Source organism: Suillus paluster (assembly GCF_016628075.1).
Source record: "Suillus paluster strain FC165 chromosome Unknown EDB91scaffold_197, whole genome shotgun sequence".
Taxonomy (NCBI): domain Eukaryota; kingdom Fungi; phylum Basidiomycota; class Agaricomycetes; order Boletales; family Suillaceae; genus Suillus; species Suillus paluster.
In genome coordinates, this window is record NW_024537757.1 from 1 (window position 1) to 24,988 (window position 24,988).

General features: G+C 44.7%; 4 protein-coding genes across 4 annotated transcripts; 3 read left to right on the forward strand and 1 right to left on the reverse strand.

Annotated features, from left to right (window-relative positions):
• Window positions 1-871: 871 nt before the first annotated feature.
• On the forward strand, window positions 872-1,453 carry EDB91DRAFT_1351502 (uncharacterized protein; the record flags this gene model as incomplete). The annotated part of the gene is made up of 3 exons (XM_041326136.1): window positions 872-1,088; window positions 1,160-1,316; window positions 1,350-1,453. Coding segments are annotated over exons 1-3 (447 nt in total), but the record flags the coding sequence as incomplete, so codon positions are not given.
• Window positions 1,454-12,011: 10,558 nt separating this feature from the next.
• EDB91DRAFT_1088451 (uncharacterized protein) lies at window positions 12,012-13,180 on the reverse strand (the record flags this gene model as incomplete). The annotated part of the gene is made up of 6 exons (XM_041316439.1): window positions 12,012-12,100; window positions 12,149-12,281; window positions 12,310-12,551; window positions 12,608-12,874; window positions 12,922-13,014; window positions 13,174-13,180. 6 exons carry the CDS (start codon window positions 13,178-13,180, stop codon window positions 12,012-12,014), a joined length of 831 nt encoding a protein of 276 aa, XP_041169292.1.
• A 501-nt stretch (window positions 13,181-13,681) lies between these two features.
• Window positions 13,682-15,512, forward strand: EDB91DRAFT_1240309 (uncharacterized protein; the record flags this gene model as incomplete). Its single annotated transcript, XM_041322001.1, has 6 exons — window positions 13,682-13,820; window positions 14,132-14,502; window positions 14,560-14,778; window positions 14,832-15,014; window positions 15,069-15,125; window positions 15,324-15,512. The coding sequence occupies 6 exons, from the start codon at window positions 13,682-13,684 to the stop codon at window positions 15,510-15,512; spliced, it is 1,158 nt and encodes a 385-aa protein (XP_041169293.1).
• A 2,140-nt stretch (window positions 15,513-17,652) lies between these two features.
• Window positions 17,653-19,092, forward strand: EDB91DRAFT_1256520 (uncharacterized protein; the record flags this gene model as incomplete). Its single annotated transcript, XM_041324177.1, has 5 exons — window positions 17,653-17,694; window positions 17,746-18,087; window positions 18,140-18,421; window positions 18,485-18,613; window positions 18,664-19,092. The coding sequence occupies 5 exons, from the start codon at window positions 17,653-17,655 to the stop codon at window positions 19,090-19,092; spliced, it is 1,224 nt and encodes a 407-aa protein (XP_041169294.1).
• Between the last annotated feature and the right edge of the window lie 5,896 nt (window positions 19,093-24,988).

A 24,988-nucleotide genomic window follows, 5' to 3' on the forward strand; every position in this document is an offset into this window, starting at 1 on the left:
TAGCAAGTCCTGTGTTGCTTGCTCTTCAGCAACTGACACTGGACTATAGTCCTGTTCACTTTCATTAGCCCACTTGTGGCTTGGTTCTCTTAGTTATTCTAACAAAACAGTAGGGAAGGAGTGGAGCAGTAGTTGGATGAGGAATGAATGACTTGAGGTCCTTAACTATTGTGTTGTGTAAACTAATAAGTGTACTATGCCTATAGTCCAGTGTCAGTTGCTAAAGAGCAACATCAGGAAAAACTGTATCTCTATATAGAGGACCATCCTCTATATAGCCCCGATAGCACACCACAGCTCTATACAGTCTATGGCAAGCTATCACAGCACTATAGACCAGTATAGACATCATGAAAGTCTATATATTACCATAAAGTTTGGTCAGTGTATTTAGAAGTAAAACATTTCAACAACTATAGACCCCAGTAGACCGTGGGAACTTTTTTCGATGAAAACCAAAGTTGTAGTCCTTGTCTAGGGAAGTCTATCCATAGTCTTATGACTTCAATAGGTTAAGATCCTAGTGAGTTATAAGGAAAATACTCGAAATTGAAGGGTTCAAGAAAGCAACTTGACCTTGGGAACTTTTTTCGATTAAATCAAAGTTGTAGTCCTTGTCAAGGGAAGTCTATCCATAGTCTAATGACTTCAATAGGTCAAGATCTTAGTGAGTTATAAGGAAAATACTTGGAATTGAAGGGTTCAAAAGTGTTAAGGTACACCTTATTTATGTAAGCAAAAATGCGAAAATTCACCTTATGTGTATTCAAAATCCTAATGCTAACAGTCAATTTCATTGTCTTTTTCTTACTGTCATAATCCTAGTCCTAATAAGCAAAAACTCGAAAATTCACCAAATCTTGTGTTGTGGCTTTGTTTGGCACTGCTTATGTAAGCAAAAATGCGGTCAACCAACAAGTCTTTTCCCATTCTTTCCTTCCCCCCCACTGCCCCCTCATTAGATTATCTTCCATATTTCTCTTACAATTTTCGAGTTTTTGCCTCTCTTCTCTTCTTCTTGCTTCTCTATCCTTCTCTTGGTGTTGATGTTGTTGGTGCTGGTACTGGTGCTGGTGCTTTGAACTCTGGTAAGTCTCCCTCCATAATTTTCGCATTTTTGACTATTTGACTAATCTTTTTTCTAACCCTCTCCTTCTAGCTCTCTTCCCTCCTGCTCCTCCTCCCCCCAACTATTTTCGCATTTTTGACCATTTGGCAAGTCTTTTCTCTGACTCTCACTTCCTCCTGTCTAATCCTCTCCTTCTAGCTCCCTTCCCTCCTCTTCCCTCAAGAATTTTCGCAATTTTCACTATTTGGTAAGTTCTTTCCTCTCTGATTCTTCCTTCTAGTTCTCTTGCCTCTTCCTCCTGTAATTTTCGCATTTTTGCCTGTTTTGTAGTTATTAGTTTACATGTATTGTGGCAGTTGAAATATAATTTGGAATTTTCGCTTTTTTTAATTTTTAATTTTGAGAACACTATCATGGCAACAAACAGCTATTAAGAGAAATTTTTGCTTTGTGTTTTGAGCTATAAGAGCTACAATAGCTACAATAGTTGTGGTATGTTCCACCCAGCTATAGCAACTTTAATAGAGCTATATAGCACTATACACTGGTGTAGTAAGCCTGCACAATTGGGCACTTGGCTATATGAGCTATAGGGCTATGGAGTCTGTATAGCAGTCTATAGTGCTATGGGTGGCTATATAGCCTTACCACATTTTCCTGATGAACCAACACAGGACTTGCTACCTATGGGTGAGTCTATGTAAACACATGTACACACTAGCTAGGTAAGTAAGGAATTCACATCACATGCTAAGCAACAGTCCAATAGACTGATCAACATTATAACAGAACAACTCGCACCATAAGGTCCATGGAGGTGCTTACATAGAGAGCTCTTTTTTGACTGAGTTCAGGTCTGGACTCCTGTAGGCAATGGTCACCCATGGTTGGTATAAAGTGCTCTGACAGCGGATCAACTGTGGTTCACAGTGCAAAGCGATGCTTAGAACATACATTAACTAGAGGGACAGGCGCCTACCTGACCCTGATGCCATGACAGGAAGAATGTGGCACCTTCTTGATGGATATTTTCACCTTTGGGATGATGTGCTCTGAGAACATTGAGATCTTCTAGAAGGATGTGAAGTGCCTTGGTTTAATTCGTCATCCCAGATAACAATTGCACACCCTTGATGCTGCCATACTTAAGGATAACTTCAAGAGTCTTGATATTCTCGTTCATGTAGGAGATGATAAAAAATATGGTTTGAGGCTCCACACACATGCTTTGGGACTTGCATGAAACCATGGCTGTGTTTATGTGGATTTGCTTTCAATATTGTATCTACTATGGTCAACCTTATGTATATGATATCACAAGTTCCACGCCAAAGTACCGCAGGTCAAAATTTAGGTGTGCCTGACCCTATGCAATTATTATAGAAGGAATGACCAGGTCTTGCTATGCAGGGGAGACTAGTGGCTGATGGTTCTAAAATGGATACCATGGCAGACCATGACCTATAACACAAAGAGGAAGAATTGCAGACCTTTGGTAGTGTACTGTTGAAGATGCCCTCAGAGAAGTTGAGCATTTATAAATCATGATGGTGCCCTGATAGACCCTGATGCTTTTTGTTCTGCATCTTCCACCTTACCAGAACTGCAGCCCAGACAATCCTTCCCAGCTGTCTGAGCCTCACATGCTTCCAAATGTTCCACCCAACAGTGACTTAGCTCACACATTCCAAGTAGGGGCAGAGCACAAAAAAAGCCACGTGCTCATAGCTGACAATATACCCACAAAATGACTCGGAACTTGGTGAAGCAAGTCTTGCAGGACTTGATAGTTGCCTTGGGTGACCGCCCTCATTTCTGGGTGGTATATGGTAATATGTCATAGTAAGATGTTGATGTTTAAAGACGTCCCATTAGTACAATTGCTCTCACTGCCTGCAGATGAACTGATTGGTTTATATGTACTGCAGCAGAGTTGGAACCATGCCTCGACCACTGGCTATAAGATGTCTCAAATGAGTGGCAGGCAGTTAATCCTGAATATCCTGGACTGTCTTGAGGCAGCTCCGGCTTATCAGAGTTGAGATGTGCATTAGACACATGAGAGTGAAGTTGTGCCCTGGCAGGTGGTGGACTGTTGAGCGGTTGTTTTGGATATCATAACAATAATGTGTGATTCTGGCCTTTCAGACTTGATTTCCGACCAAGGGAGCTGACCTGAGAGAATCTATTGAATAAGTCCTCATGCAAACATTTTGTGACCAAACCACTAACTCACTTGAAGCATCACACAACCAAAAGAGGAGATATCAGCTTTTAACAAAGGCCCCAGGTCAATGTCCTCTGATACAATGAGTTCTGGTGCTGCATAGCGAATTGCACCTGGGAATATAGATGTTACAGCCAGGTGCGACTGGCCGACAAGGGGTTGGACAATGGTGGAAAGACCAAAATCGATCAGTGTCAAGCTCACCCCTGTGATATCCTTGTGCATGATATGCACCAAGTGCACTGCACCAAAGGTAAGTTGCTACTCAAAAATCTTAAGAAAATAGATGGAAACCAACAGTAACAAAGTCCAGCACTAACATCCTCCAGCTTTCACATTCAAACTCAAGTGAGTCTTGAAATGTGAAAGGATGTAGATGAGAATTCTGCTCACCATATGTGAACAGTCCAGGACTGTAAGATAGTTGACATGGTTAGACGCTAAGTAGGCATTCAGTGTGCCATTTGGCATCCACGGAGATACTAAGTAGTGCAACTCTGGCATCCGTCCAAAGCCTATCACTACACCCCACAATGGTACAATGTTGTCATGACGTAGAATCTTCCAAATTTCAAATTCTCAAATGATTTTCTGTATGATCCAAAGAAGTATGGGCTAATTATATAACCGTTCTCATATAAATCATAATACTCTGGAAACCTGAAGGCTCTCACTGCAACCTTATCAATGGCCCAGTTCAGCCAGTTGTGTGGTAAATGAATCTAACACACTCACAAGGGCTGAAATACCATTTGCATGGTAATTGCATTTCCAGACAGTGACAGATCATCTGGAAAGTCCACCGCCCTGAGCACCGTCACACAAGAAGTTCAGTAAAAGCAGATACTGTGACCCTGAGAGCACAATGTGATCATACCCCAGATCGCCATTCTCCATGCTTTCTTAATGAGCCAGGGTTTTGAGTGACAGGTGGTTGAAGAATTGAGTATTAGGAAAACATCAAGTTACTTAATCTTCGCCACCTCTTAAACACCTTAGGTGTCCTCCCATTGACTGAAGAAGTCTGGTATCATACTCCCGACATATGGCAGATCTAGCAGTTGTGGGTGTTCAGTCAGCATTTATCATTATGGAATGATGTGCATACCTAGTGCCATTCCTGAGTGATAAGACTAAGGGAATTCATTAGGTTTGACTGATACCACTGTACCAACGAAACCTTACATCAAAGATAGCTTGAATGGATGGGGTTCCATTAGTTCTGAACAGGACATAGCCTAACATTCAGACTTAAGGTCAAACGACAGCCAGTTGGCAATGATTTTACCTGTGGGATATTTCATCAGTGTTTTTATCCCATTGTGCAATAAGTGTACCATAATGTGGTGCATTGCCTACATTGGAATCATGAGCATGAATAACAGATTAAAAATAAAAACCCTTCATTCCAGAAGGCACTTAAGGTGTACACCTTTAAATATAATGGAGGAAGAGTGCAAGCAATCCCAATTCCAGGCAGCCCTTTCTGGCCATCTCCATCTCTACCTTCCCCTCTTGGTCCTCTCACTCAGATGACCTATGGTCGCAGGTAAATGACATATCAGAAACTATGAGCCTGTCATATACCTGATCTGACCGCTCCGATATCAATATCCGCTCTGCTGATTCTGCATCCTTCCCCGCTTTCTGACTACCTCCACTCCATTCATCCTCCGCTCCGTCCAATCATCGTCCACATCCACTCCTACACTTCCGCTCGACCGCCCAACCGGTCACCTTCTATAATGTCTCCATTCAACTGGAACCTCTTTCCTCTTTTAGACATATACTTTGCCCTTCGGTACATAGACCCTTAATTCTGGATCACTGGTAACTCCTCTTACCGCTCAATCGCTGATCTGATGCATACATATTGATATCCACTCTGACTTATGTCTCCGCCTGTGTAAGTACTTACAAACTATACCCTTGGTACATAGCTTTACAACATAAGTCCCCTATCACTGCCTCACACTTAGAAGTATATAATATATCCTGTACTTAGATATTTTCCTCAGTCTTAATATTACTTGTCTTCTTGCAGTCTCTACTTGGGAGAATTCTCAGTAGGACCTTGCCTCCTCCAGACACAAGTTTCACCTTGTTGTCACCTCCAACCTTCCACTCCAGCTTAGAGTGGTACTCTAAGTCTTCCCCCTTGCTTCTCTGCCTCTATCAATGAACCCCTTTGCTCCTATCCACCTTCCGCACTATCCTCCACCTTCTCCACTCCACTCCTAGTCGGCCTGCCACTAGTAGTGTTTACTTCCTGACCCTCAAGTGGACCAAAGCAGTCTACTTGTCCTACTGTCAGACAATGTCGGACCTGCTCCAAATTCAGGGCACGTACTCGGCTAAGGGCACAGTGCAAGAGCTGAAGCCAAGCCCCGACCCCTCCACTTCTTGAGCCTGGCATGGTACCTAACAGAGCCACTGCAAACTTTAGTTTAGATACCGTTGTAGTTCTTTGTGTGCATATTTAGTACTTGTAATATCTTGCCAATGCAATCCATATCATGATTAATTAACAAAATGTGCAAGTTGGGCTCTACATAATTACAACATTGTTTGTGCAACTGTGCGGCACTATTGTATACAAATACTTTCAAAGTGTGTAAAGTGGATCATCCAAATCTGACTCCATTGAAATAATCATTTGACATGTGCTGATCTGTTTGTTGATCAGGTCTGCGCAAAAGTGATGAGTCAATACTCTACAAAGGTATGATTGTCTATTCTGAGCACAGCTGTTAAGACCGTGCTCAGGGATAAGGCAGAGTCTGAGGGGCTTGGCTTCAGCTTGTGCGCTGTGCCCCTTACCCGAGTACATGCCCCTAATTTCAGAATGTAGTCCAACACAAGTTCTATGAGTTCTGACAGGAGGTCGGAACAGGGGTCCTCCACAGGAGGACCGACAGACTACTAGGTGAGTGCAGGAAAGTCGGGCGGGGGTTGTTCTGCCTGACAGGAGGGAGGTTGAAGGCTACCATGGTTGGAACCAACAGTAGAAGCAGAGCAGAAGGGATTCCTCGGATGAAGTCCAAAGCAGGGTGGAACAGAGGGGACAGATGTGCAAGAGTGCAGGGATCAGTTCTGATGCGTGGGAAAGGCAGCCGACATGCAGGGAGTCAGAAGAGTGGGGGGACGGGGGAATGGGGGAATGGGGGAATGGGGGAATGGGGGAATGGGGGAATGGGGGAATGGGGGAATGGGGGGAACAGAGGGACGGAGGAGCGGAGGAGTGGAGGGATGGAGGAGCGGAGGAACGGAGAAGTGGAGGAACAGAGAAATGGAGGAGCAGAGGGACGGAGAAGTGGAGAAATGGAGAAACAGAGGAGCAGGGAAGTGGCTGACCTAGGGAGTCAATCCCCTAGGTCGGCAAACAGGAGTTTGACTCGGGTTAAGCCTAAGTCAAAGGACAGAAGAACAGGGCTTAGAAAAGGTAATATTCAGACTAAGGATCTACAGACAAATGTACATATGTTTATATACTCTAAGTAAGTAGCATAGCATAGCAGAAGGCTATGTGCTGAGTGTACAGGATTACAGGAGAGATAACTGAGACATACGAGAAGAGGCTCGGAGAATAGTATGTACACAACGGATCAGAAATTACTTGGGTATAGGGATTACCGGTGATCCAAAAAGTGGAACTATGATACTAAATGGAGATAGGACCAGTTGAGTGGTTCCTAGTCTAGGAGTGGACCAGTGAGGCAGTTGGGCAGACTAATCGTTGGGTGGGGCAACACGAGCAGAACTAAAGGAACTGAGCGGGTCAGAAAAGTGGAGGGAGTAGGAATAGGATTGGGCAGACCGATAGGGCGGAGGAGTGGAACCCCAGATAGGGTCGGATGGAAGCCATATAGTATTGGAGGACATAGGGGTAGTGTCAGAGGAGCGGAACGGGGTTGGGCAGAGGTAGCAGGGCTTGTCCTGCTGAGATGCACTTCATGCATTGTCAGAGAAGGAGGGATGGAGTGGGCAGGAAATCAGGGGGTCAGACCACAGATGGGGATGTTCACAGGTGGTATTGGAGGTGCCCAGATCTGGTATATGACAACAGCACACACTCAGCACAGGACACACAGGTAAATGTAGCTAAGTTCTGTGATAAAGTTTCTTTCTTGAACATCTCCACCAAATGCTGCTTCAATTGTGAGGACAGAATCTGGGGCCATTCGTGATGGAGTTGACAATGACAGTCTTCACAATCATACAATTGCGATTGGGTATGAGTTTGTTGAGAAGATTTGTTCTTTGCTTTGCCATGTAGTGATTTGATATGCTTCTTCTTAATGTCCAGGGTAGGTGTTCTGTCTTCAATCCCAGTTCAAAACCGACTTCATTTGCCTTTAGCAATTGCTCTAAAGGTCATCATTTGGTGTGTGTCAACTCAGCTGTTAGGAATGCTATCCTCACAGACAACATGGCCTCCTCATCACCACAATGCATGTTAAAATTGTTTTGCACAGAATTGTACCCTTCAGATGTTTGGGACTCATGAGAACCACAGATTCCTGTACCACCATGATGAGAAATAGACTTGCGCAAGTCTTTCATGAACAAATCTATATCTACTGAAATTCCATGGGCAACTGCCAATGCATTAAGAGCTGGTTTTTGCAATTTCTTGTAGCCTTCAAAAAAGTTATCCATGTATTGATTATTATGCTGCATTACAGATGAGCCCACTTGGGTAGCTGAGGAATGCTTTCTGCCTACAACAATGGGTGAATAAGAACCTATACTCACTCTGTGAACATGCACACAAAAAATGATCGATGTATGTACCTCCAGATTGGAAAATTCAACTGTGACCAGTGGGAAGCCGTGTGACTTCCATTTCCAAAGGGCACTGAAGTTGAGCCCCATACCCACTCAGATAGGCTGGATGAAATGTCTGTCGGGAATTGTACCAACCATCAACGTTCAATGGTAGGCACACGCGCAGGACCAGAAGTGGATTCCACAGCCATCTCATCGTGATTGGCAACAGAATGTGGCACATTATAATGGTGGAGAAAAGACAACAATACAGAGGAATCAGAGCATGATTTGTCCACACAAATAACAGCTGGAATGTCAGAAAAAAGCCAAGGAGTTCGCAGCAAGTAGAAGACATGATTAACTTAGATGAGGAAAATTACAGAACATGCAGGCAAACCACCTGAGCAGAACCCATGTGTGTCATATACCTGATCCGACCGCTCTGCCAATATTAATATCCGCTTTGCCCAACATCCTACTTTCCCTGTTATCCTACCACCTCCGCTCTGTCTGCCCTCTGCACGACCCAGTCAGCTTCTGCATCCGCTCCTATGGCTCTGCTCAACCACCTCATCAGTTGCCTTCCACATCATCCATTCTACTGTAAATCCTCTTGCCCCATTTAGGTATATACTTTCCCCATTTGCACTTAGTACTTACTTCCTGGATCACCGGTACTTCCTATAACCGCTCATCTAACTGATCCAATGCATGCATATTGATATCCGCCCCGACTTATGTTTTCACTTACAAATTGTATGCTTGGTACATAGCCTCCTACCAAGGACTAACCAGTCACTGCCTCCTACTTAGAAGTATATAAAACATATCCTGTACTTAGCTAGACCCCAGTCTTAATATTACTTGTCTTCTTGTAGTCTCTACTTGGGAGAATTCTCAGTAGGACCTTGCCTCCTCTGGACACAAGTTTCATCTTGTTGTCACCTCTGACCTTCCGCTCCAACTTAAAGCGGTGCTCTAAGTCTTCCCCCTTGCTTCTCCGCCTCTATCAATAAACCCCTTTGCTCCTATCCACCTTCTGCACTATCCTCCACCTTTCCCACCCTGCTCCTAGTCGGCCTGCTGTTAGTAGTGTTTACTTCCTGACCCTCAAGTGGACCAAAGCAGTCTACTTGTCCTACCATCAGACAATGTTGGACCCGCTCCAAATTTGGCGCACATACTCGGCTAAGGGCACAGTGCAAGAGCTGAAGCCAAGCCCCGACCCCTCTGCTTCTTGAGCCTGGCACAGTACCTAACAATGTGCATGTGAACTAAAATCTATTAATGAACAGTTTAGGGCCAGGAAATGTGTTTTCCACCAGAAAATTTGGTTGTTGAGGTCAAAATGGCCATGGCACAACAAAACCCACTACTGCTGTAGTGGGAATTACCTTATAGTCCTCATTTATGCCACAGGTGTGATTATCCAGTGATATACAATCATAGTCCTAAATTCCCACAGCACTTGACCACTTGAGATAACAGATGCCAACCTTCAACACCTTCAGAGTGGTTTAAAATTCTCTGGAAGTGTGATATTCTAGAGATACCACAATGTTTGCCACAATGTTCAACAAGAATTTGCCATCAGTTAGATACATGTATGCCATAGAGTCGATATATGTTTGATATGGTTCAACATATTTCATTCAATCATTAAGTCCATTCGCTACATTAAAACTATTTTACAAAGTTATCCAATGCACTGTTACATGTGCATGAAGGATCCAAAATCTGTGCACTTGTACAGCATATATAGCATATATTTCGAAGTTTTTCATGGTTTCTTTGTCTTTGTTGGCTCTCCATTGTCCTTGCCGGTGTCATCCTTGCTATTGGCATGTGCACGCTTCAGGCGCTCTACCTGTTTTGCAAGCTTGTCAAAACACCACATATGTCTTGCACTTCGACTGCTGTCTTGAGACCAGGCTGGATGGCTACCTGTGGTGCTAGTGCTAGCACTAAAGCTTTAATACCCAAGCAGTGAACACAATGTATCTCACTTAAAAGTCCAAAAGCAACCTGATGCGTCTTGGCAACAGTACAATTAAGTCAATTCAAAAGTAGAAATTAACCTAAGGTCTACCAAAAAAAATTGGGTCCATGCTCTCCAAATCCTTGCAATAGGTGATGAAAGCTTCAGCATGTCGACGTACCTCCCATTCATTCTGTCTTCCCTGTTCGCCAATGATGTGAACTGCTCTAGGTTGGGGTCACTGTAAGTAAGCTTGCAGTGTGTGTGTACGTAGCAGGATATACATAATGCATTCTCAGCTGCTTGTGCAGACCAAAATAGAAGTCAGGGTGAACCACAAATCAGTGGTGTACAACATCTTTGGGACTGCTGTGGCTTGATAGAGCTATCTCATTAGATGCAGGGGGATTCCCTTAGACATGGTGGAGAGGCGTCGAAGTTGCAGTACGTAGGCCGGCCCTTTTTCAAGGGCATTGTCAACTTGTGCCTTCCATTGAAGCTCTTGATCAAGGACAACATCAAGAAAGCAGTGAGTTGTAGTTGGTTGAATTAGTTTGTTCTTGTAATGTTATTGAAAGGCATCACAGGACTGCCTCATCCACATGACAGATTGATAAACACTCCGATCATATCACTGGAGGGGCTGGGAGGCTGTGGTAACTGATGTTGCTCTGCAGGATGTGTCTAAGGGTTGGATACTGGGGCCGACATGAACATTGGATCGGCAGGTGGGTTGATATAGCCAGAGGGATCATCTGGAGCTTCAATGATAGATTCAGAGGTGGAAGCATTTAGCTGCACTAGTGGCTGATCCTTCTCTTTCCCAGCTTGATCTCCCTTGCATACATTGCCATCCTGACTGACTTCCATGCCAGGTAGGTCAGCATTAATAGGAAGGAGTGGTGATGCTACAGAGCGAGGGTGGGGAGATGATACAGGTTTACCCCATGTATGCAATGCTGCAGGTATTGTAGAAACCACCGGAGGTCCCTGAAGCGATTTCCTACTCTCTGCAGCAGACTGCCCCTCACCACCTAGAATTATTGTCATATACCTGATCCGACCACTCTAATATCAATATCCGCTCCACTTTCCGATCACCTCCACTCCATCCATCCTCCGCTCCGTCCAATCATCATCCGCATCCGCTCCTACATTTCTGCTCAACTGCTCAACCAGTCCCCTTCCATAACATCTCCATTCAACTGGACCTCTTTCCCCTTTTAGATATATACTTTCCCCTTCAGTACATAGACCCTTACTTCCGGATCACCGGTAATTCCTATTACCGCTTGATCACTGATCTGACGCATACATATTGATATCCGCTCCGACTTATGTCTTCACCTGTGTAAGTACTTACAAATTATATCCTTGGTACATAGCTTTACAACATAGTTATCCTGGTCACTGCCTCATACATAGAAGTATATAACATGTCATGTACTTAGATATTTTCCTCAGTCTTAATATTACTTGTCTTCTCGCAGTTACCTCTTGTGAGAATTCTCAGTAGGACCTTGCCTCCTCTGGACACAAGTCTCAACTTGTTGTCACCTCTGACCCTCCGACCCTCCGCTCTGACTTAGAGCCGTGCTCTAAGTGTCCCTCTTATTTCTCCGCCCCTATCAATATTTTCCTTGCCCTTTTCCCATCCTCCGCATTATCCTCCGCCTTCCCTGCTCCTACCAAACATTCCCCCTGCTCCTATCCACCCTCCGCATCACTCCCTGCCTTCTCTGCTCCGCTCCTAGTCAACCTGCCACTAGTAGCTCTTACTTCCCGACCCTCAAAGCGGACCTAAGCAGTTCACTCATCCTATTGTCGGACAACGTCAGACCCGCTCCAAATTCGGGGCACGTACTTGGCTAAGGGCACAGCGCAAGAGCTGAAGCCAAGCCCCGACCCCTCTGCCTCCTGAGCCGGCACAGTACCTAACAATTATTCAACACACATCAGGTCCTACATTAACAACAAGTAATTATACCTTTCTTTGTGTCCACCCCAAGCCACTGACATGATTTAGTAAGATCTGCCAAGTTCTGCTCCCCATCACCTAATGCACAGATAAGTTGAGTGTAGCCACAAGAAGCTAAAACTGTACCTCCTTGCTTTTTCAATGCTACTGACATCAATACATTTGCTGTCTTCAGAGCCTGCACCACAGTCCTTGCATTCAAAGGGAGAAATGGCAAGTTATATTCGCTGCCCACTGAATCATTGTCTTTCATGTGAATCTACAGATGACACCCATGAGAGACATACCTCTGCTTGTGGTGTCCTCCCACTCATCCTCCCCAAATCTAACTCTTCAGTCAACAAATTGCCAAAGTCTTTCCAACTTAGTTCACCTTCAAACAGGGCATCCACACTCACTGACCAATACTCTTTCCTCTTATTAGTGTATAATATGTCCATGATTTCGCACAAAAATCCTGTAGGATTGATTGCTGGCTTATTTGACAAGCAGTTGAACAAAAACAGCAATGGTTTGTGAAGAATATTTCCTGCACAGACACAACATATTAGTCCATGTAGAGATATCAGCAAATAGACTACTCACCTGCACGAAGATACATGTCCTTTCTTGGGCTCATGAATCGAATTGGTGGCTCATGATGTTCAAGCCATCTGTCTGGCAATGCTACCTCCTCATTGTATGGCAGGTTGATACCGTCCCTGGACTTATCTGTGATATATGACAGTGCCCCCTTCTTGTGTTTTTTGAAGATCGCCGATATGTCAAGGCCATTGGTCATCCATCTTGTGTCAGCTCCAACATGCATCATTGAGATTTCTTTCTCATTGGCCTCCCACGATCTTTCTGATACTGTGTAAGTCAGGACAGATGCAAATGTCTATGTCGAAAACACCTACTGAAGAGTGCCTTGTTCTCTGGGTGCAATGGATCTGCTTCCAAATTCTTGCAGGAATCCTCGGGCAACTCATTGAATTGCAAGAAAAGCCAATCTTTGTGATCGCATTAAAGTAGTGGTAGGTGGGATGAACTCCAGAGCAAGAAGCAGATGATGACATACAACATGCACCTACATCTTTTCGAGCTCCACTGGTACTGTTAGATCACGATGATCCAAATGCAGCTAACATTTGAGTAATGAGAGTACACACAGTGCATACAGCAGTCTGCAAGGGCCTATTCCATGTACATGGCTCACGTAAATATGGTTCTAAGTCCTATATAGCTAGCTGCAGCACCTCCTGCATGCACACATCTTCTACACTGCTACTGTGAACTGCTGGTGGGAGTGAAACCCATTCTACTGCACTTGATGTAGTGCAAACCCTCATGGACACATACCCTCCAGACAACACTGTCAGAAATTTCCTATAGCCATTGTAATGATGCGCTATTGCAATTGTCATTGAAATAGTGTTCCCACGTCATCACGTGGTGTTCCAATCTGTTTGGATGATAGAATAATCATTATCATGTGACCTTGTATTGGTACATCATGCCCATGATTGCACGTGTATTGGCATACCATGCCCATGATTGCACGTGATATGTCAACACATTGGAATGTTGACATAACACGCTGTCCATACCATTCATATTGATATCATTGTACACATCTCATATACTGTATTACTATCACCTGGACCTATTTTCTATCAAATGCCACCCGAATGGACTTTAACATGCGATATTTGTGGCAAGCAATTCAAGAGCCATGGGCTTGGTGCCCACCAGAAGGCCTGCAGGAGGACTGCAGCGCGGATGCAGGAAGATCGGGAGAGACGGGGTGCTCGTGCAGGTGAGTCAATAATTCCTGGCCTACATGATCCACACTGGGAATAACTCTTCTTGGCAGCTCAAGCACTGTCTGAACGGCTAGACCCTCAACCCTGTGTTGTCCATTGCACGTCAAACCAAGTTAAACCAGGTACATCCTTGGACCGAGGTTTGTTTCAACTCAATTCATCTGTATTTGTTTTAACAAATCATTAGGCTCCCAAGCAGATCCCACTCCTCGTGTTGATGAGTCTACAGACGAGTTTGTATATGCTGATGAAGGTATGTTATCATTTCATTTAATATTCTCTCATCATTCAAAATCATTTTTAGGCTTATCATTCACAGCACCGCATGAGATGCTCACAGATGAGCATGTCCCGCCACCTGCACACCAGCAGGATGACATCAAGACGGAATACCATCCACATAGTGGCACCACCACCAAAATTGATAGATTCAGTGATTTCCACTGCTGCACTGCTGACCGCTCGCGACCTCCTGACAATAGCACTCCCTGGGAACCATTCAGATTGTGCCTTGACTTCGACTTTGCTGAATTGGTGCTGAATGCAAATCTCACGAAATTGCAGACCAATGACCTCATTGGTCTCATCCATCATACTGCATTTGAAAAATTCTCTCTCACTGACCATGATGGCATCTGCAAGCTTTGGGATGCAGCATCCCCCCATCACACGAATGTTAGTGTCTACACAATGACTTGCTGCGCCTTACTAACGATCAAATTTTAAGTGCAGTTCAAAAAGGAAGTAATTTCAGTCCCGCATAGGAACCAGGAGCATACTTTTGATTTTTGGCATAGGCCCCTCTGGGACTGGGCCTGTGATCTGCTGAAAGACCCTCACCTTGGCCCACATTTCGTGTTTGATGCCCAACGCTTGTATAAGTTTGATGGGCAAGATTTTGTACGTTTTTTTGACAAGCCGTGGACTGCCAATGCATTTTGGGAGTCTCAAGTATGTATTTATTACCGGATTTGAATGTTCTTATGATCCAAATGCAATTGCAGTCATCCCTGCCAAATGATGAAGGAAAACCGTTCACTTTTGTCTTATATGCTGACAAGTCAAAACTCTCAACAATGGGTCGTCAAAAGGCATATCCTGTGATTGCACGATGTGCAAATTCACCTGTCGAAATATGCATTGGTGAAGGGTTCGGCCGCCGCTGCCTTGTAGGCTGGCTTCCTATTGTATGTCACTAGTCAAATTTTATGGACTTTGACACATTCAGCTACCTTTTGCAGGTCGAAGAAGATAAGAAGTATTCTGGGACTCAGTCCTTCATCAATTTCAAAAATGATGTCTGGCACGAATCATTCAAGCGCCTTCTCAACGCACTCATGTCACATTCAAAAACCAGCTTCTGGGTCAAGTGTTGGGATGGCATCGAGTGTCTTTTTTACCCAGTCATCCTTATCCTGTCAGCTGACTACGAGGAACAGTATGTAACAAGTCACTTTTATTGTTGCAGTTTCTCAATGGCTGTTCTATTATAATAGATGTGTTATGACTTTGATATGTGGAACCATGTGCAAATATCCCTGCCCTGTCTGTCTTGTTCCCAGAGAAGAACTCGGCAATGTGCTCACGTCGTATCCATTGCGAACGGGCACATCTACTCAAGATACAATTTTGGAGGCGCGAAGGCAGGCTTGACAAGAAGACAAAGAGAAGATATTGATGTCTGAAGGCCTCCAGGATGTAGATGTAAGTTCCCGATTGCTGTATTTCCACTACTGATTTGAATTGTTCATTTTAGAACACATTTTTGGATGTCACTTGTGCAAATGTCCATTCTGCGGTCTCATTTGACCACTTGCATGTAAATAATGAAGGTAATTTCTCCGATCATCTTTGGACCCAGTTCCAGGAACACGTCAAATCAATTGGTCGGCAGACACAGGCTAAAATTGATATACAGTGCATTTTCTTCTTGGGGTTACAGTATAGCAAATACTAATTGTACAATAGCTTCAACTCGATGCCACATTGGCACAATCTCAATCACTTTAATTGTGTCATGGATATATCATTTTCTGACGGCTCGAAGCATGAAGATATCTCCAAGGTAAGCTAGTGTTCATTGATTGCGAGTTGTAATACTAATAGTTCCATAGCTTATTGTATTTGCTGCGCACAATGTCATTGACCGAGACTCTCAAGCACTCCCTTACCTGCTCCTTCAGTGCATCCGTGAATATGTCAACGTTGACATGTACGCAGCTCTCAAAGTACATATGTCAGAAACAATCACTGCGGGCCAGTCAAGCTGTGAAGGACTTTACGCAACTATTGGATGTAAGTGTCTTGTTGTACATTATCTTTTCCTTACAGTCCAAATTATATATAGCAATATAGTGCAAAGGATGACTCAGGGAAGAACTGGGCATATCTAAAACGACATGCACACACTCATCTGTTTGACGATATTGAGGCGAAAGGTGCTACATGAAATACTAACACCAAACCGAATGAGAAGTGTCACAGCCCCATCAAACAAATCTATCTTTGGCGGACAAACTTCAAAAACATTGTGGAACAGGTGCGTGCTCTCATGTGTTCAAGTTCGTGAAAATTGACAGTATTTCATTTGATCTTACACAGGTACTTCACCTCGACCATCGCTTCCTCATTGTGCATTCGATTCATTTGGATATCGAAGACCAGGATGACCTCATCGTGTCTCAAAACAATCATTTGCACTCGGACAGTGAGGACGATGAAGAACACTCTAATGATGATTCCGGTGATATACTTCATGTTAAGTTGTGTGCAGCACAAAAGTTGGACAACACCCTCTGAAAGATAAACACTTTCAGTTCTGGCGCATTCGTGAGAGACCAAGGATCTCATCCGAGTTTTTTTCAGTTCACTCCATCATCCGTGGCACAGCCTTCGCAGAAGCTCACGATGTCCAGGGTGATTATCTGGTGATCGATACAATCAATACAGACATGTTCTTGCGCATGAAGTTGATGCACAAGTCTGCTCATCATTTCCTTCAAGTTCGTGGCAGGTGATTGTATAGGATACCTAGCCTTATCTTGTCTTCCTCCCAGCGCCCAGCATGAAGAATCAGCATCCCTCTCTTGTCTCCCACTGTCTCCCTCTCATCTCCCATCTGGCACCTGGCATGAAGAACCTGCCATCCTCTCTCACTTCCCACTGCCTTCCTGTTTCATCTCCCATCCAGCACCTGGCATGAAGAATCTGCCATCACCTCTCACTTTCCACTGCCTCAGATTCCCTCTTTCATCTCCCATTCGGCACCTGGCATGAAGAATCTGCACTGGGGCTGCAGCCATCCATGACGCCCATTAGGTAAGTTCATGACCTGACTTTCATCGTACATGTGGTCGCCCTTCATTCTGATTTGTTGATGACTAAAATAATATCACTGTTATAGACTAGCTGCAGTAACGTTGTGTGGCTACGCCACCTTTTGACGCTCAAAATAAGTGTAGCGGTATGTTTATTGCAGATGATCAGGCCAGAGTTATTCTTACCATGGGTTGGTTTCTAGGAGTTTAACAAGTCTACTATTGTGTCAACGAGCACGGGTGCACCAAAAGGTCGAGGTGTTAGTCGGTGTCGGCACACGGTGGCAGCAAATTGTCAATTACTCTCTTGGTTATGCCACGTAAGTGGACCATGCATGATTTTACCTGTTATCTTTGAACTGACTCATCCTGTCCAGGGTCTAATTAATACCTTGTCCTCAACATGAGGCACCATCGAGTTCCTTATTTCAAGCACCTCGGATGACAACTTTTCCCTCACCCTTCCATTGACTGAGGCTCTCTGGTCACTTCTGAATCCACAGTTGCAATGGCACAAGCACATGCGCAGGCTACCACCAATCTTGAACAGGTCTGAGTCAGCCCTCTGACCATTCCTGAAGTCATCTAACATTTGCTTCAGGCATTGCGAGAAATGCAACTCAAGTTGCTCAAACTTAAGGACGTCAACAAGGAGTTGACGGAAGAGAACAGGATCCTCAAGGCAAATCAGCCGAAGCAGAAGAAGAAGGGTCAAAACATCCCCAAGGGACACATGGCCTTTGATGAAGAAATCTGCCTATGTGCTCGCAAATACAGTACCTGCTATGAAATGTTTGTGCCAGACAGGCAACTCCTTCAGCATCCAAATCCCACGTTCGCTCCACCTCTCAATGAACTGTCATGCTATGAAACGCCAGCCTCAATAGAGTCAGCCCTGCTATCCAAATTGTTCAGTCTGCTTCCGTCACATATTCACCCTCTTGTTGTTGACAACCATTTCACTGACACCATGAGTGACATTTTCATTTTCGTAGTTCTTGGAGCTGATCGTACTCAAGTTTGAGGATGCGATGAACAGTAGCCGCGCATCTGAAATCAAGAAACTGCACTCCAAAGTCGGGCTCATTTTTGGTCTCCCTGAACAGTACTTCAGTGATACAGCATACAATCGGGCATCTGTGCCCGAGATCCAGCATCGCCTTGGTATCACTACATCACAGCGCACTCCCAAGCCTTTCCCACCTATCCTTTTTCCTAACCCGGTTGAAGATGCATCTCTGAAGACACTCTTTGGAAACTGGGAAATCTTCGGGAAGGTGCGTCACTTCATTCAAAACTTATCTAATACTGTAACACCGTCTCACCCATTATGTTTTCAGGCCATCTGGATAGTACTGTGGGGCGAAAATTGGTTGACTGCACTACGAGCAGGAGGACCACCATGCAATGGTCATAAGTGGGGGGTGACGTCTTTGACACCCGGTCTCTTGTCATGGGTGGCAGTTGTTGTAAGTTTTCATGTGTATCTCAAGTGTCTAAACTGATGCAACTTCATCAGGTTATCTTTCTGCTCAGTGCGGACAATGAGTTTCGCTATTCCGGAAAGGGTGAGACCACGAAGATACAGTATAACTATATGTTCTCCTCATACAAGAAGATTCTCATCAAGAACTGGACCACAGAATACACATGCGACATCGTGAAGAAACTCAATAATTTCATTTTCACCCATGGTTCAAGAGCAGCCAGTTCAATGTCGGATGACAAGGATTTCACAGCGGCAATGGATCGTGCCTTGGTGGGTGTAACTGAAGGCGAGGAGAGTGTTGTGCAGCCTGACCTGTTGCTGGTGTGGGTACAACAAGTGCAGCAGAGAGAAGTCAATCTACTACACAGTTGGGTCTTTGCTGCCTGCTGCCTCGCTTGGGAACAAGTGCGTTCGACCCTTAAGGGGATTGCCACTGGGGAAACACTAGTCTCTGTCTAAAGCGACCCTATAGGATGAAAGATCCGCAAAAGTGGATGAAACGGATAGGATGTGAAACGTACAGATTTGTCGGATGGAGCAGATGGCACTTGTGGATCGGACGGGATGCGAATCAAAGTTGAAGGAAGTTCATTAAAGGTTAGATGGATAGTGAGTACAAGTCAAAGCAATCTTCTGGTAGGGTGCAGGAAAAGTGGGAGAAAGTTACATGAAGTCAGTATTTTTCGAAACCCTCCATGCTTATAGGGTACAGTATTTTCAAGGAACATAGATATATAGGTAGTGAGTCTAGACCGTGCCATAAGCTATCCGAAAAATACTGGAGTGTGAGAGGATATGTCTGTGTTCAGTCAGTAACAAGAAAATGCGTGTGAGTACGTACCAATGAGGTAGAATGGACGTGGACAGGACGGATGCGGCGGATGCGCAAGCTATAGGAGGAGATCTGAAGGTATCTGCATGTCATCCGAAAAGCGGATGTGTATCGGATGGAATGGATAGGTGTCGGATGGACGTCGGATGGACACCTGATGCATCGGAAAAGTGGTGGATACGAGCCTAGCATAGGGATACTCCCTACACCGGTTACAGAGGATATGGAGAATATGATGGACGAAACAGTTGCTGATGTTGAGGCTGCCAGAGACAGATTGAGAGCTAACAGTCCTCTTACAGAGCCTGAGGATGAAGCTAGTAATCAAGTTGCACCTAGAGCTCCTGTCAGAGGCTGTCGAGGGGGCAGGACTTGTCGTAATGTATCTAACACCACCCGACGTACTTAGACTAATACCTATACTGCTTGTTGATGTGCTACTTAGATTCAGTTATTACCTACATAGTAATACCACAATCTGTTTATGAACTTTGTGTCAATGACTTAGCGGATCTCTGAATCAAATTGACGGACTATTACTATAGTCTTTGTAATAGTCTATTAAGTGTTTTAATACCTATTAATAAGGCCATAGAGAGGTTGTCTAATAGAGTTCGGGTTCCCTATAAGAAAGGCCCTGTAATGTAGTGGTTTTGCTTCCTAAGTGAATATAAAGTTACTATAAGAATAATAGTGTAGTCGCTAGTTCGAACCAGTGTAAGTTTAAGTGTGAAAATGTAATAGACAGTAGATAATGACATAGATAATAGATTCTAATAATAGACAATACATTAGATAGTAGATTCTAATAGACAATAGATTCAGATAGATGGGTAGGTAGTAGATAATAATAGATAACATTGGACGATAAGATTGGTAGGGGTAGATATTAAAATAGCATGATAATCAGATAGATATGATTGCCATGGACCGTGCCTTTATTTTGATGCTATTGCAATAACATAAGAATTAATTTTACAATGGGCATGGCAATGGGCATCAGCATTGGCATTAGCACTATTGGCGCCCCATTGCCACCAGCACCTGTCGGCATTTCAAAATGGGGCTTTCATTGCATTCCCATTGCCACGGCTGTGTTGTCATTGTGGCATTATAATGCATTACAACACATTAAAATCAAACTCAGAAATTTCTGACAACAGACACACAGAAATCACTTGGAGAGATATGCCACAAGTCCCAGAGTCCTGCAGCCTGCACCTCCTAACCAGCTCACACCACTGACAGCCATCATCCCACCAGAAACCTTGTCTTTTCTCGATCATCCAAACATACCATAGTAGACATATTTTCATCACATCTTCTTATATATGTTCAAATACCTCTTTCTCCTCAGTATGATTTCATATTTGCCTTGTAAAAGTATTTATGTCCTGTGTTGCTCGTCCTTCTCCTTTTGGCTCTTCAGCATCTCTCATCTAGGACTTGACCCTTGATATCTTTTGATGTGATCATCGAGCTCATGCAGGTCTTTGTGGTCACCATGTATGTTAAGACCGTGCTCAGGGGTAAAGTGGAGTCTGAGGGGCTTGGCTTCAGCTCGTGCGCTGCGCCCCTTACCCGAGTACGTGCCCCTAATTTTGGAATGTAGTCCAACAGGAGTTCTATGAGTTCCAACAGGATGTCAGAATGGGGGTCCTCTGAAGGAGGACCAATGGACTACTAGGCGAGCGCGGGAAAGTTGGGTGGGGGTTGTTCCACCCGACAGGAAAGAGGTTGAGGGCTACTGTGGTCAGAACCAACAGTAGAAGCAGAACGGAGAGGACTACTCGGACAAAGTCTGAAGCAGAGCGGAACCCAAGGGGACAGATATACATAGGTACAGGGATCAAGTCTGATGTGTGGGAAGTCAGACGAGCGGAGGAATGGGGGAATGGGTGAATGGGGGAACAGGGGAACGGGGGAACGGGGGAACAGAGGATTGGAGGATTGGAGGATTGGAGGATTGGAGGATTGGAGGATTGGAGGATTGGAGGATTGGAGGATTGGAGGATTGGAGGATTGGAGGGTGGCTGACCTAGGGAGTCAATCCCATAGGCCAGCTAACAGGAGTTGACTAGGATCAGGCCCAAGTCAAAGAACAGAAGAGCAGGGCTTAGAAAAGGTAATATTCAGACTGAGTATCTACAGACAAATGTACATATGTTTATATACTCTAAGCAATGAGCACAGCATAGCAGAAGGCTATGTGCTGAGCGCTCAGGAGTACAATAGGATGACTGAGACATACAAGAATAAGGCTCGGGGAACAGTATGTACGCAATGGATCAGAATCGCTAGGGTATAGGGATTACCGGTGATCCAAAAAGCGGAACTATGATACTAAATGGGGATAGGACCAGTTGGGTGGTTCCTAGTCTAGGAGTGGACTGGTGAGGCAGTCGGACGGACTAATAGTTGGGTGGGACAAGATGAGCGGAACCAAGCGGGTTGGAAAAGTGGAGGGAGTAGGAGTAGGATTGGGCAGACTGATAGGGTGGAGGGGCAGAACCCCAGATAGGGTCGGATGGAAGCCGTATAGTGTCGGAGGACATAGGGGTAGTGGCAGAGGAGCGGAATGGGGTCGGGTGGAGGTAGCAGGGCTAGTCCTGCTGAGATGCACTTCATGCATTGTCGGAGGAGGGATGGAGTGGACAGGAAAACAGGGGGTCGGACCAGGGTGGGGATGTTCACAGGTGGTATTGGAGGTGCCCGGATCCGGTATATGACACTGTCCTACCCCTGAGCACAGTCTTAACAGCAGCTCTGGCCATCTCCAACATCATCAAAAGCTCTTTGGTCCATTTGGACTCAATAAAAAACTCTTTGACAACATTGGAATGCACATATGTCTCTATGTGATCAACCCTTTTTTGCTCAATGATGGTGCAATTATCCTCTCTTGGCTGTCTGTGGAATGTCTGGCTGGAAGTATTTTCACCAATCTCGTGCAAAAGCAGGATAAGGAGACAGTACAACCTTCATGGTTATTATTGCACCTGAGCTTCTTCAATGCGCGAAGGTGTTTGTCAAAGTGAACACTTTTTTTTTTCATTTGACCACAATCATCACAAACTACCAACTTGCTTGCAACATTCCTTCACAAACTATCTAAACACCTGCTATGATGTGGACTGCTGATGAAATTGACACATGCTATTGAGCTCTCAGAGAGTGGCTCAATCAACAAGGAAGACAGCTTGAACATGAGGAAGTAGAAATTGAAGATGAGGACATAGACAGGGCTGACCACAAGAACAGCGACTCCTGGTCGATATCCATGATTGAGAGCCTGTTCAACCATCTGCACGATGGTGTAAATGCTTGCACCATTTCGGAGTGCTGTCTGCAGGGGACATCCACCATGCTAGCACCATGAGAAGGGAGGTATCATATACCTGATCCGACTGCTCCAATATTAATATCTGCTCCGCTTTCTGACCACCTCCACTCCATCCATCCTCTGCTCTGTCCAATCATCATCCGCATCCACCCCTACACTTCTGCTCAACCGCTCAACTGGTCCCCTTCCATAAACATCTCCATTCAACTGGGATCGCTTTCCCCTTTTAGATATATACTTTCCCCTTCAGTACATAGACCCTTACTCCCAGATCACCAGTAATTCCTCTTACTGCTCGATCACTGATCCGACGCGTACATATTGATATCCGCTTCGACTTATGTCTTCACCTGTGTAAGTACTTACAAATTATATCCTTGGTACATAATGTTACAACATAGTTATCCTAATCACTGCCTCATACTTAGAAGTATATAACATATCCTGTACTTAGATATTTTTCCCCAGTCTTAATATTACTTGTCTTCTTGCAGTTACTACTTGTGAGAATTCTCAGTAGGACCTTGCCTCCTCTGGACACAAGTTTCATCTTGTTGTCACCTCCGACCCTCCGCTCCAACTTAGAGCTGTGCACTAAGTCTTCTCCTTACTTCTCTGCCCCTATCAAGTATTCCCCCTGCTCCTCTCCACCCTCCCCATTCTCCTCCGCCTTCTCCACTCCACTCCTAGTTGGCCCGTCGCTAGTAGCTCTCACCTCCCGACCCTCAAAGCGGACCTAAGCGGTCCACTCGTCCTACCATCAGACAATGTCGGACCCACTCCAAATTCAGGGCACATACTTGGCTAAGGGTGCAGCGCAAGAACTGAAGCCAAGCCCTGACCCCTCTGCTTCCTGAGCCGGCACGGTACCTAACAGGAGGTGTGATCCTCAAGTTCTGCCAGCAAATTTTTGATTTTTGGTCCATCGTTCAAACTCTAGATCAATATATCAATGCGAAAATAATATGAACATGTTGAAAAAAATACCTGAAGTTTAAGAGCATTGTTGTTCTGGTTGTGCTCGCACATGATATCAATAAGCTAGAGCAGGGTAAGACGTCCATGACGTGTATGTGGGATCTGTCTTCTAGCACTCTCTGCCAGATCAATGAGCTTGGGCTCTAGTTGAGCGCATGCATCACATGGATCCTGTCCTTGCCAGCACTGTGAGCACAGTCAAACAAGCATGCCAATACTGGTTTGTACAAAATGACCTCAAATTTGAAAGGCAGCTTATTGCAACTGTCCATGGTGTGAAGCCAAGGTAGATTTGCCTGCATGGGTACATCAGGCCCAGAGCCCAACCAGTTATAGCTAGCAAAACCTGGACAGGTTGCAATGACAGGGCTGAGGGTAGATGAGTCACTGGGAGGTGACTCGGAAGCGCTGAACAATATTGTAGGAATTTAATTGAGTCATCAAGCAAATGTTTTGGACTCACATAGGTATTGTTTCCAGTGCTGGTGGTAGACTGCAAGGGAATATTACTGCAAGGGTCTTACAAGTGTCCTTGGATTTCTCAGTACCACATGAGTGGCTGACCCAGTGTCCCTTGAGTGTTGCAAAGTGACCACGGGAAGAGAGTGAATTGTGAGTATGTGTCATATACCTGATCTGACCACTCCAACAATAATAATATCTGCTCTGCCTGACCTCATACTTCCCTGCTTTCCTACCACCTCCACTCCATCCACCCTCCACTCATCCCAGTCGGCTCCTGCATCTGCTCCTATGGCTCCACTCGACCGCCTCATCAGTTACCTCCCACATTGTTTTCACCCTTCTGTAAAATCCATCCCCATTTAGGTATATACTTTCCCCATTCGCACCTAGCACTTACTTCCCAGATCACTGGTACTTTCTATAACCGCTCGACTAACTGATCCAATGTGTACATATTGATATCTGCCCCGACTTGTGTTTTTCACCTGTGTCTACTTACAAATTATGCTCGGTATATAGCCTCATACCAAGGACTAACTAGTCACTGCCTCCTACATAGAAGTATATAAAAACATATCCTGTACTTAGCTACTCCCCAGTCTTAATATTACTTGTCTTCCCACTGTTGTTAAAACTGTGCTCAGGGGTAAGACGGAGTCTGAGGGGCTTGGCTTCAGCTCATGTGCTGCACCCCTTACCCGAGTACGTGCCCCTAATTTCAGATTGTAGTCCGACTC